Source organism: Haemaphysalis longicornis, unplaced genomic scaffold (genome assembly GCF_048455015.1).
Source record: "Haemaphysalis longicornis isolate Haplotype H1 unplaced genomic scaffold, Haemaphysalis longicornis Haplotype H1 scaffold_6, whole genome shotgun sequence".
NCBI lineage: Eukaryota > Metazoa > Arthropoda > Arachnida > Ixodida > Ixodidae > Haemaphysalis > Haemaphysalis longicornis.
This window is the reverse complement of record NW_027526407.1, coordinates 98,728,196-98,741,638: the sequence shown is the minus strand read 5'-3', so window position 1 is coordinate 98,741,638 and position 13,443 is coordinate 98,728,196. Positions and strand designations below refer to the sequence as shown.

The following is a 13,443-nucleotide window of genomic DNA, read 5'->3' as shown; positions in this document are numbered from 1 at the left end:
TTATCTCGTCCTGTCTCAGCAAATGCTTTTCTTCGTCTTGTACCCTCTTTTCAGCCGCCTGTCTCGTTTCTGGGACGCGAGTCTTGAGGTCTAGCCCACAATACCATCACATAGGGGTTGGGAGGAACAGAGAACGCTGTTGAGCGGGCCGGGCCGCCCCGTGTTCCTTCTCCGCCATGCCAAATGCATATCGCCGGGATTTTCGACATTTCTGCAAATCAATCAGATACGAGCCATGTTTAAGTCGATGGTACTCTTGTTCGGGCTACTTGAAGAGACTCTGCCACATTTTCGATCAACGCGCTAACTTTTTCTGTTCTGGAAGCAATGTGAAAGGTTCAGTTACAGCACTGTGTCATTACCTCGTCGCATCAGGTCAAGCTTCCCTTTCTGCTTTGCTTTGCGGCGATTTTGTAACGTGGCTACCGAATGCGTTTATTGCTGCACTGAAAGGAAGCCGGTCAATAGCCGCGACATCGCTCTGAAGATGTAATTCACACGCTCGAAGAAGAAAGTGAGTAGTAGTACAGAGAGAAAAATACTTTGATCATGTTTGTAAGTTATCTGTTGGGCATAAATCACTAATTGTTGGCTGACGTACTTCGTGAGCCCTATTATGGATGTGTTTGTTGACTACAATCTGAAAGCTTTAAAATACAGAGAAAAGTGTTACAGGGTCCCTTAAAAGGCGAAGGTATTCGTCTGCCGGCATCTCTGCCTGTCTGTCTGTCTGTCTGCCCCTTGTTTCTGCTTTCTCGCCAAAGTTGACGCTGTTCCTGTCTGCCTCATAGGCAAGAGAACCATGCTCCCGTGCTCGTGCTGTTCCAGGCAATACAAGAAACACAAACTAAAGAAGAGGATGAGCGCTGTCCCAAAAGATGGCGAGCGAGCCGTTCTAAGGAGGCGTAGTTGAACTGCGTAGAACAAACCTTCATTAACCACGAGAGGAGCGAGAGGAAGGGAAAGAGCGGAGAGCGGGGGAGAGTTGCGTTGGAGTGTGACAGAAGGCTCTTGTCTTTCGATGACATTGGCACTAAAGATAGCAGACATTTCTTTTCCGTACCTGTCGTGGTGATTCAACGTGTAGCACGGAGGCGATCTGCTGGGCTGTCTCCCCCTTGGCGCCAGCGAGCAGCTCTTCCAAGGCGCTGGCCACGGCATATGGGGAGATCAGCACGTTGCCTCCGTCGGTCGATGAGCGGCGAAGCTCGTGCAGGAGGTTGATGCCAAGCTGGAACAGGCTGCGTGTCAGGACCGCCTCCGAGTCGGGCATAGGTGCTCCAACCCTGCGCAGCAGTCGTCACATTGATTCACCAGCGCATCTTGGGCGTCCCTTGTGCGTTATTAACATCGATGCAGTTTAACCTGGTAGTTGGGCCGGCTAACCACCATACGTAAACCTCGCCGAGCGATACGTCATCGCGCGCACCTGCACCGCAGCATTGCCTCGCCGTGCACGGGTGGGACTCGTATCGCCACCTGTTGGAAGCGCGATACAACTGATACAAGCACGGCTTTGCGAACGCGGCACGGCGTGGCTCGCTGTATCGCTTGTTGCGACGAGCGGTTTTGTTTTGAAAGTGTAACGAGAAGGATTCATGGCGAAATGAAAGAACACAAAAAGCCGAGAACCCATAACGTACATTTCGTAGTTAATTTCCAAAATGCAAGACCACAAAGCCGAACGGTGGCTGCAAGACCACAAAGCCGAACGGTGGCCACTGAACGAGTTCAAAATTTTTGACCAAATGCTCGTCCCACTGCACGCTGCACTACTCTTTCATTTACAGGGCAAAGCATGTGAGCGAGCGTGCGATGCACAACATATTTTAATTGCCGAGTGTTCATGCACTTTGAGGGGCTAACGACGAGAGCACGCAGAAAACTTCACCGAACCTTGAAGCTTAACTTGACGTGACTCCCGGCAGAAAACTTGGCCGAGCCTTCAAGCATGATTATGGATAACCTTAGCCGAACCAGAGTCCTTCAATGCTTTTCAATGCTTTTCTGGTCACGAAACTCCGGCCGAAGTTTCATTCAGGGACAAAAGCTGCCGCTAGGATCGCCCCTGTTAACGTGAAGGCTTCCCCGGCGTGCGACGAAGCTTGCGGGCCGGCTGTTTCTCCGTCGGCAACGCGGCTAGTTTCATCTGCTCTTCATTTCCACCTGTAAAAACGCGAGCGAAGTGTGCATGTTGTTGAGTCAGTTGTTGTCGCGTAGCTCAGCTGAGAAATTGAGGCGAGACCACGGGTGTTACTGAGGCGTATATGTTGCAGTGTTCGTTCGTTGCGGCAGGCACCGCTACGTTCTCGCTTTGAGAAGGCGGACATCTGACGTTTTCAATTTTTGACTAGCCTTTGCAGCCGCCTGCATGATTTGGGTTAACTAGCGCCAGAATCAAATGTGTATTCAGCCCTGGGCGACATGCTACGCTGAGCAGATAGGTGTGCAAACATACAGCACGTTGGGTTAGCGGTGTGTTTGCGCTATTTTTAGCCTGCTGAATAGTAAAAAAAATATTCGAGATTCGGAAAGTGAGCGTGGACAGCAGGAAAAAAACGCTCACAAAATGAAAGCAGCATAATGGCGCGCGGAGGGGCCAGGGTAGCAGTAAATGCTACAGCCTTGAGCGACTTTCTCGGCTGTCCTCATAGACATAGATTGTGAACAGATAAAAACTCGCCCGCTCAGTGCCTGTCACACCCCTTCCACCGAAACGGCAAGTTAAAAAATATTGATTGATTGATTATGAGGTTTAACGTGCCGACGCTACACCGGCAATGGGGCGCGCTCCGGATTAATTTTAACCACTCAGGTATCCTAAACTTGCGCCGAAATGTCGAACACACAAGCGTTTTCTCTTTTCGCCTCCATCAGAAAGGCGGCTGGGAATCCGCGTCCTTGGGCTTATCAGCACAACGCCTTAGCCCCTGGGCAAGCGCGGCGGTCAAGTTCAAAAAATATATATATATATGCACGCAAAGACAGCCATGCTCCGCTTTCCAAATTCAAAATATCTGATTGGATAACCAAAATCACAGTAGCTGCAGTCCCATCGTTGTTCAGCGCCTAAACGCGAGGACATTTTGCAGACGGATTTTCTCGTTGTGAGCGCGGCCGTGGCTTGGGCTCCGTAAAATACGCCGGCAGGTTTTCAAATATCCGGGGTATGGCATAGACGCGGAACTTGAGCTTCTCGCGCTTCAAAAGCACACATTGCCCACTTATTTTGAACTCATCGGCTCGAATAATGTCCGTAGGGTTGAAATGTTTCTCTCACACACTCGAAGCTGAAAGCTGAAATGTTTCTCGACTCGAAGCTGAAAGCGTCCGTCTCCTGTCGTGGAATGGCTCGCTTCCACCTGTCGCGTTGTTCGCGGTCGCTTGGGAGGCAGAACAGCGAAGGCTTTTCCGTTGTACTCCGATAGCCAGAGTGGCAACCAGGTACACAGCACGTCAGAGGCATGGTAGTTCACATAGTTTGCCCTTCGTGATAAGTGTAGAAAGCCATATCACACAACAAACACCAGCAAGCTCGCGCTCCAACGCACTGCAAATGTGGCCGCCGCCGTCCAAGCCGCCTTCACCGGACTCGTATGGCCACCGCGCGGGAGCTTTGGTCCCCATATGAAGCTCTCCCATAGCGTTACGGAGAAGTTTCGTGACCAGAAAAGCATTGGCCGAACCAACACCAGCTACCTAGCGCCGCCAGTTTCGCTGTTTACACATTCTTTGCGCACTAGTGCACAGATGCCCGTGATTTTTTAGGAAGTGGATATTTTACCGTCAGCCGGCAGTTCAGCCGGTAGGAATATTTTAAAGGGACACTGAAGTGAATTTGTCAAGCTCCCGTTTTTGCTTGCACTGCGTAGACTGGCTCAAATTAGCACACTTTTCATCGTTTATCCGGTTGACAAATCGGTAATTATTTTACAAAGCGCGAAAGAAGAAAAACTACCATGCGCGGTTTGCGGCGGCCGCACCAACTAAGGCTGTGACCCGTGGCTGTGACGTTGGGAGGAGGGGCGCCGTGATTGGACGATGCCCAAGGTTAGCAATCACACAAGTTTCGGTTTCCGTTTCGGTTCTGTAAAACATAACCAATGGCGTTGTTGGATGGGCATTCTCAATATCTCAGTAATCATCGTACCGCGCTTCTGCCATGTTGTCGGCTGTAAAATGCACAAGATAAGCCTCCCAGGACGGCTTGTAGTCGTAGCATTCACTAGCCGAGACCTACGCAGTGCATGAACGGCCTCCGCGTACCCGCAGACGCCCAAATGTCATGCGCTTTCCCCCCATATTTGGTGCTTGCCTCCCTCATGCCTGTATCGTAAAAAGCGTGTTCGCACCAGGCCAAGGGTCTGTTCATTCTGGCCTGTGCCCACTGCCGGCAAGCAGTCGGTGCTTATGGCAACAGCACGCCAACGAGAACTCGCTAGCGCGCCAGTGCCAGCCTGCGCGCGTTTTGTGAACTAGTTCGTGTAGCCATGAACGTTGCGGCCCAAAAAAAGGTGAACTCAATATAGAAAACATCGGCGGAAAACAAAAAAGTTAACTTACAAAAAAAAAGCCCGTACCCGCGGGGATTCGAACTCGCGACTTGCAAAACATTTGTGGCGACATACCCGGCGCCCCAGACCACTGAGCCACGGAGCGGGACGCAAAGGCCTTGCTAATATAAGGTATATTTCAGAGAGAAAGAGGGCACCGACCAAGTAACGAAAAAGAAAAAGAAAAACCTAAAAGACGTTTCGGCTCCCGCACGGGAGCCTTGTTCACAATGAAATTTATTGCGGAGAAAAACGGCCTTAAGTAGGCTTTAAAACATGACGTAGGCAGCGTGCATACATTGGGTGCAAGGTTCCGATGTTGCGATTGAGGGTGTTAGGCGTTGTCGGTATTATTAGCGATTCTAAATTTAATCTTGCGACCAAATTCTTCTCCGTAGTGATGATGCGTGCATTTTCCCAGTCTATCTCATGACCCGACAGCTCCGCATGTTCGGCGAGGGCATTCGACGCCACTTTTTTCGTCTTCACATCATAGCAGTGCTGTTTTTGGCGCTTTTGAAAGCAGCCCGTCTCGCCTACGTACACAGAGTTGCAGTTTCCACAAGGGACCTCATATATCACTCCGGGATATCTTTCTTTAGGAAGCTTATCCTTTACGTGGGTCAATGTGTGCCGCAGCCTCTTCGATGGCACGTGTGCCACGTGCACATCATAGCTGCGCAGAACACGAGCCAAGGCTTCGCTTGTGCCAGGGACATAAGGAATGGCAGCCCACTTCTTTTTAGCGGCACTGGGCGTTGTCTGAAGAGCCATCCTTCTTTCCACGGAGGAAACAAAGGCGTCAGGGTAGCCGCAGCCCGACAGGTCCTGATGAACTCTCCTAACGTCGTTCGCCACGTCTTCTGGCCTTGTGCAAACAGTATGGCTTCGTCGGATCAGCGAAGACACTACAGAGCGCTTGTGCGAGGCGGGTTGAACGGATCTGAAGTGGAGATAACGACCGGTGTGGCTGCTCTTCCAGTACACGTCAAATTCGAGGTCGGGTCCGGAGCGTTTGACGAGCACGTCTAAAAACGGCAGTTGTCCATTGATCTCTTCTTCAACAGTAAACTGTATGGCCGCATTCATGCAGTTGAGGTGCGTTGTAAACTGGGATAGCACGTCTCTACGAATTATACAAAAACAGTCATCTACATAACGAAGGAAAATTTTAGGGGCCGGAACAAAGGAGGCCAGTGCACAGCGTTCCAGTGACTCCATTGTCAGGTTCGCAGCCGTTACAGACACCGACGCACCCATCGCTGTACCGTGAACTTGTCGGTAGTGCACTTGTTCAAACGTAAAATAAGTGTTCGCTAGGCAGAATTGTAAAAGTCTGGCCAGGTCGGGCAATTCAATTGGGCACCTTTCCGGTAGAGAAGGGTCCTGGCTAAGAGCATCTTGGCACACCTTCACAGCTAAGTCAGTCGGTACGCACGTGAACAAGGAAATTACGTCGAAGGATACCATAATGTCAGAGTCATCGAGACTGATGTGGCGTACCTTTTCAATGAAGTCAGACGAATTTCGGACATGGGCAGGGCCTGTGCCGACTAGCGGAGCAAGCAGCTGGTGAAGGTAGCCGGACAGCTTGTGAAGTGGGGAACGCGTAAAGTCGACGATGGGACGCATGGGAACTCCAGGCTTGTGGGTTTTTGGCAGACCATACAAGGCCGGAGCATATCCATTGTGGCACAGTAGTCGGAAATAAAGACTCTTATGCTTCGGGTCAACTGTATGGAAAACGTCGGCAAGCAGCTTCTGCAGCTCTTGTTGGACCTTAGGGGTTGGGTCCTTGTCAATGCGAGCGTACGTGCTTTTATCTTTTAAAAGGGTTTCCATCTTCTCAATGTACGCCGTCGTGTCAAGCAAGACCGTCGCGTTACCCTTGTCCGCAGGCAAAATTGCAATGTCAGCATTTTCGCGTAGGCTCTTCACAGCCTTCCGCTCCTCTGAAGTAAGAGCGGGTGTGGACGAATGGGGGCGGAGCTTCGACAGCACGTTCACAACGCGGGTACGAGCCTCGTCCCGTTGTGCCACATCCACACGGCTGACAGCATTTTCTGCAGCACAAACGATCTTCTTAACATCCGATTCAGGGGAGGAGTTGAAGTTCAACCCCAATCCCAGCACATTCATCTCGGAGGCAGTAGGGCTGTAAGACGACAGGTTGCACACAGTTGTCCTTGCATAGTCTTTCCGGGCTCCAGTTTTGGCTGGCACGAGGCGGTCAAGCTTGCTCTGGTGCGAAAGGCGGTCTGGTGCGAAAGGCGGTCAAGCTTGCTCTTTCGCACCAGAGCAAGCTTGACAGCCTCGTGCCAGCCAAAACTGGAGCCCGGAAAGACTATGCAAGGACAACTGTGTGCAACCTGTCGTCTTACAGCCCTACTGCCTCCGAGATGAATGTGCTGGGATTGGGGTTGAACTTCAACTCCTCCCCTGAATCGGATGTTAAGAAGATCGTTTGTGCTGCAGAAAATGCTGTCAGCCGTGTGGATGTGGCACAACGGGACGAGGCTCGTACCCGCGTTGTGAACGTGCTGTCGAAGCTCCGCCCCCATTCGTCCACACCCGCTCTTACTTCAGAGGAGCGGAAGGCTGTGAAGAGCCTACGCGAAAATGCTGACATTGCAATTTTGCCTGCGGACAAGGGTAACGCGACGGTCTTGCTTGACACGACGGCGTACATTGAGAAGATGGAAACCCTTTTAAAAGATAAAAGCACGTACGCTCGCATTGACAAGGACCCAACCCCTAAGGTCCAACAAGAGCTGCAGAAGCTGCTTGCCGACGTTTTCCATACAGTTGACCCGAAGCATAAGAGTCTTTATTTCCGACTACTGTGCCACAATGGATATGCTCCGGCCTTGTATGGTCTGCCAAAAATCCACAAGCCTGGAGTTCCCATGCGTCCCATCGTCGACTTTACGCGTTCCCCACTTCACAAGCTGTCCGGCTACCTTCACCAGCTGCTTGCTCCGCTAGTCGGCACAGGCCCTGCCCATGTCCGAAATTCGTCTGACTTCATTGAAAAGGTACGCCACATCAGTCTCGATGACTCTGACATTATGGTATCCTTCGACGTAATTTCCTTGTTCACGTGCGTACCGACTGACTTAGCTGTGAAGGTGTGCCAAGATGCTCTTAGCCAGGACCCTTCTCTACCGGAAAGGTGCCCAATTGAATTGCCCGACCTGGCCAGACTTTTACAATTCTGCCTAGCGAACACTTATTTTACGTTTGAACAAGTGCACTACCGACAAGTTCACGGTACAGCGATGGGTGCGTCGGTGTCTGTAACGGCTGCGAACCTGACAATGGAGTCACTGGAACGCTGTGCACTGGCCTCCTTTGTTCCGGCCCCTAAAATTTTCCTTCGTTATGTAGATGACTGTTTTTGTATAATTCGTAGAGACGTGCTATCCCAGTTTACAACGCACCTCAACTGCATGAATGCGGCCATACAGTTTACTGTTGAAGAAGAGATCAATGGACAACTGCCGTTTTTAGACGTGCTCGTCAAACGCTCCGGACCCGACCTCGAATTTGACGTGTACCGGAAGAGCAGCCACACCGGTCGTTATCTCCACTTCAGATCCGTTCAACCCGCCTCGCACAAGCGCTCTGTAGTGTCTTCGCTGATCCGACGCAGCCATACTGTTTGCACAAGGCCAGAAGACGTGGCGAACGACGTTAGGAGAGTTCATCAGGACCTGTCGGGCTGCGGCTACCCTGACGCCTTTGTTTCCTCCGTGGAAAGAAGGATGGCTCTTCAGACAACGCCCAGTGCCGCTAAAAAGAAGTGGGCTGCCATTCCTTATGTCCCTGGCACAAGCGAAGCCTTGGCTCGTGTTCTGCGCAGCTATGATGTGCACGTGGCACACGTGCCATCGAAGAGGCTGCGGCACACATTGACCCACGTAAAGGATAAGCTTCCTAAAGAAAGATATCCCGGAGTGATATATGAGGTCCCTTGTGGAAACTGCAACTCTGTGTACGTAGGCGAGACGGGCTGCTTTCAAAAGCGCCTAAAACAGCACTGCTATGATGTGAAGACGAAAAAAGTGGCGTCGAATGCCCTCGCCGAACATGCGGAGCTGTCGGGTCATGAGATAGACTGGGAAAATGCACGCATCATCACTACGGAGAAGAATTTGGTCGCAAGATTAAATTTAGAATCGCTAATAATACAGACAACGCCTAACACCCTCAATCGCAACATCGGAACCTTGCACCCAATGTATGCACGCTGCCTACGTCATGTTTTAAAGCCTACTTAAGGCCGTTTTTCTCTGCAATAAATTTCATTGTGAACAAGGCTCCCATGCGGGAGCCGAAACGTCTTTTAGGTTTTTCTTTTTCTTTTTCGTTACTTGGTCGGTGCCCTCTTTCTCTCTGAAATGTACCCTCCCGACCAGACGGTTGTCCGTCAAACCCTTGACTTAATATAAGGTATATATTGTACAACCGGTTTACACTTTTATTTAGTTCTGGCATTTCAAGCAGCTTAGGTGACTATTTGTTGTACTCCGATCGTGCAGTAAGCGTCGCCCGAGTTTCCACAGTAGCTCACGTCTAGCAATTGCATTTCGTAGACGGAAAAGCGTTCGCATATGCGTAGTCGTGCTGCTGACCGCTGTGCTTGTTCGCCCAGCGCAAAAAAGTGCTTCCCGCGCCCTAGTTTTACGCTGTACGGTAAAAATATCAGTTGATTTTATTTCCTTAGTACCTATATTGACTTCGCTGACTCTTCTCCCGCCTTCAAGAGGCCTTATATTTTCCTACTGGCGTACCAGTCAGCGAAGCGTCGAGCGCTTGTGTGAAGCGACCTTGACTTGGAGCTAGATACAGTGTACAACAAACCAAGTAAAGAAAGGCACATTCTTCCATTCACAAACGTGTCCTGGCTTCGTTTCAACTAAGCGAACGAATTGCGACCAAGCAATTTTTTTAACCTTCTTGATTGCGACGACCCGCCGGCGGCCGGCGGACGAAACGCTGGGCCGACTGACTCTGTCGGCCGGGGAGCCGTGCAGTAGCGCAGCCGTGGCGCAGCCAATTTCCAGCTCATCCCCTCCTGACGTCACACGAAAACGCCACAGAAAATGGGCGAGCGTAAAGAGAGGAGGACAGCATTTTCGAATTAGTTTTTCTACTAAATAAAATCGCGTAAACGCGCCTAGAGTGGTCGAAACATGGCCTGGGGACTCCGGGCTACAATTTGCGCTAGTAATCCCGCAATGTTTACGTATCACTTCAGTGTCCCTTTAATGGTCCGGTCTCCTGATTACTTCTACAGGGTTAGTCATTATGGCTACCATTACTGCTTCTGGAGACAGCGCTGTCGCGCGTGGTGTGGCACAATGGTTGTGTGTCCGGTTTTTAACGGAAGTCACTGGGTCGACCCTAACTCTTTGAGTAGTTATTTCTAGCAGTTTTATTCCTTGTGCATTCATACGCCCTATCTGTGGCGATTAAAAATTCTGGGACTCGGTATAAGATAATAACGATTTATTTGATTGTGTTTCTGCTTTGTGTCTGGGGTTCTTGATAAGAGAACTGCCGTAATGGGTTGGTTTGGGCTGTGTTAGGTTACATTAGGTGAAGGCTTGCTTTTATCGGCTGGGTCGGGTGTGGTTGGAGAGGTTGGATGTTGGCTTGTAATACAAATGAATTCCGCATGCAAGAACAATTATTCAGCAGTGGCAAAAATCCTAAAATACCAACTGCCGCCAAAACATACTGGCAGGATGGCCACATGCCCTACCCAGCGAAGGGCAGCGCAGCGCCACCAGCATTTCGCGCTGCCTACTTTGGTGGATGACGGCACAATAGACGGTTCCGGGTTTTCAGTGTCCAAGGACAAACTCGCTGAGACAACCAATGTTCACTCCAAACGAAAACAGTCGCGTTATTGTGCAGGAGCAGGTGGCCTTTGCAGTAATTATCGCCATGAGCGTGCTTGCGTTCAGAGCAGCACGAATGCCTTTCCCAGGTTCACTAACCCGTTGGTGTCGTGCGATGCGTCAGTCAGGTCTTTGTCTCTGAGTTTTCTTATTTCTTTTTGACCATGAATTAAGTAGCGGGTCTCTCGCTCGCCAAATTGTTACACTGGTGACACAGCGGGGTTGTCAGGGCACCACCCAAGAGCACTTCTTCCCGTGAATGTGAGTAACGCTGCTCCTCATGGGAATTTTTTTGAAACGAAGTAAATTGACTGTAACGCGGCAAATAAACTGCGAATTCTTACGCAAAGGGGCTGCCTTTTCGAATGAATATTCTCAAAGAGTAGGGGCTTACAATTCGTCGTAACGAATACACAATGCAGATCTTAACGTTCATGAGATAATTCCGACAGATAATTCCGACACTGGTACCTCTTAGAACCGTGGTTTTTCTTTCCAGCAGAGCATGTCAGAAGCACTCACCATCCTTCGCCAAAGTGATGGCCATCGGCCTGCGTACTGGTTAGGGAGGGCTTGCGGTTGGCACCAGGAATGGTGTCTTCGCTCTTTGACGACGTAACGACACCGGTAACCGGAGACGTCGTGTGCACATGTCGGCTGCTTTGAGGGCCCATGCTGGTTAACGTCTTCTCTTTCGCCTGTGTCGTCTTCTTCTTCCCCTTACTGCCTCTTCTTCTTCGGGAAGATGGTGCTAACCAGACAACAGAGATTGGCCTAGGCTAGCCAAGTGGGCATTCACAAGAACAGGCACAGGTCGGCTTAGCAACAAATAAGTGAATCTACGTAATGCTCATTTCCAGCTTAATCGGCAGAATATCACGGGTTATCAATTATGCATGCTGTATGCTTTGTCCTAATGCTTAGATTACAAGTGCGGTATAAAATCGTCCGGACTTTTCATATTCCTCTTTCTTTTTGACAATAGCCTTGATCGAGGGCTGGTAGCAAAGGCGGAATTGCTTTAAGTGTGTTTCCCGTAAGTCCCTGTAATGACGGCGTTGTCAAAGCAGGTGTTGGTAGCAGCTAATTGGCCACATTTATAATTAATTGCATTGGAAAGAGGAGGAAGCTATAGAGCAATTAAGAAAAAGCCAGCTATATGCAATTACAGAATGTACGCACTCAGAGACGAGCAGGCTATCATTACACACAACGTAGACGAGATAATGAAAGTACCGCAATGAATTCAGATCCGGCTATACGTCTGTGACGTTAGACAAGGAAACACTATTAAGCGTACAGGCTTAGCTCGCGAAGTCCCACTAATAAGAAAAGACGAAGTGGGAAAGCCTCTCCAAGGCATGAAAAGAAGTCGTTTGAATTGCTGAAGGGTGCTAATAACTGGGTAATTTGGGTTTTACTCCTAAGTTTTCTTTTACAGCCTCTTTCCGGAAACAAGTTAGTATTTTAAAGTCCCCACGTATTTAACAACCGATTTAACCCTGGCCAATCCCCCTTGTGCGTACGTGCCAATATTTTTTAGGACATCATCATCATCAACATCAAGAGGAAAAGCTGGAGCTGCCTAGGGCATAGCCGTCAATCTTTTAAGGGAGTGAAGCGATGTCGTGCTAGAAACACTTGTTTCGCTATTTTCAGAACACTTAAGGACTGAAAAAGTGCTGATTGCCTGGTAAAGACCACATAATCCCGATCCGCAAAAAGGGGCACACCAAAGACCATAAAAACTACACAGACCCATTAGCCTACTTGGAGTTGTACACAAGCTGCTGCCAAATTAATGGTTAATCGAATAAGTAACAGCCTAGATTCCCATCAACCCAGAGAGGAGGATGGGGTTAAGAAAGGATACTCGACAATGGGTCACAACCACGTCTTCAATAAAGTGATTGAATAATCCGCAGAGTCTAATAATTCTCGTCACATGGAATTTATAGACTGCGGAAAGTGACCATGGAAGCAGTGCACTCAAAAACGTATATACTCCCTAGATGTTCTAAATAACCTGTCCTGTAATGATCGTCCTTCTGTGAATTTTTTAGTACATGGGCTAGGGACATTTCATTTACTCCCTCAAAACAGGTTGTTTTATGGAGATAGAATGGGTGTATTTAGGGAGTTCGGTTGTTTTTGTGCGTGCTTAAATTTGGTATGCTGGAGCCTTTTTGCGGCAGTTCGAACGCATAATTTGTTTCTTTCACGGCTGAAATCTTTCTGCACCATTTCGAACCCGCCATTTTTTGCGCTGCTGGAGTCTTTCTGCGTCATTTCGAACGCGCTATTTTTTTTTCTTGCGCGGCCGCTTTCTTAGCTTAATCGTAAAAACCAACCAACGAGCGTTTCTAACTAAATAAAGGCGAGGGCTGCCGGTTTTGTGCATCAGAAACCCGCTAATACGTTTTTCACCAGACCGGAAAAACAAAACGTAATAGCAGGGAAAACGTAAGAGTGAGAAAAGCCACCACAAAGGGTCGGCGTCTAACTGGCGCCGTTAAATCACCCCCTATCTAGAGCCCCATTGTTGATTGATTGTAGGGTTTAACGTACCGCCGCAACGTAGGCGATGAGGCGCGGCGTAGTGGAGGGCTCCGGATTAATTTTGACCACCTGGGGATCTTTAACGTGCGCCGAAATCTCGTATACACGGGCGTTTTTGCTTTTCGCCTCCATCAGAAAAGCGGCCGCCGCGGCCGGGAATCGAACCCGCGACCTCGTGCTCAGGAGCGCAAGGCCTTAGCCACTGAGTGGCAGGTTAGTGCCCTATTGTTGCCATCACTTCTGTATTAGGGTATTAACTCTGTGCTGTCATCGTGAATCTGTGAGGTGCCCGTGCGGTTTATTGAGATTCTTTCCGCCGTGGGGCCGTTCGGGGTTGCTTCGGCAGCGGGAAAGTCCGTACCGCAGCCTTTCTTCAAGGCGCCGTAGGATCCTGACAGCGTGGGAAAGCGTGATTCCGAGGGAAA

General features: G+C 49.7%; 1 protein-coding gene across 1 annotated transcript in view; it reads right to left on the bottom strand.

Moving 5' to 3' along the window:
• LOC144143163 (iris-like) overlaps positions 1-11,327 on the bottom strand; it is a 28,872-nt gene extending 17,545 nt beyond the window's left edge. The window contains exons 1-2 of the mRNA XM_077674964.1: positions 10,982-11,327; positions 1,064-1,286 (exon numbers count right to left, since the gene is read on the bottom strand). Coding sequence (XP_077531090.1) covers positions 1,064-1,286; positions 10,982-11,133 — 375 coding nt within the window. The 5' untranslated portion in view covers positions 11,134-11,327. The remainder of the gene's footprint in view (positions 1-1,063; positions 1,287-10,981) is intronic.
• Between the last annotated feature and the right edge of the window lie 2,116 nt (positions 11,328-13,443).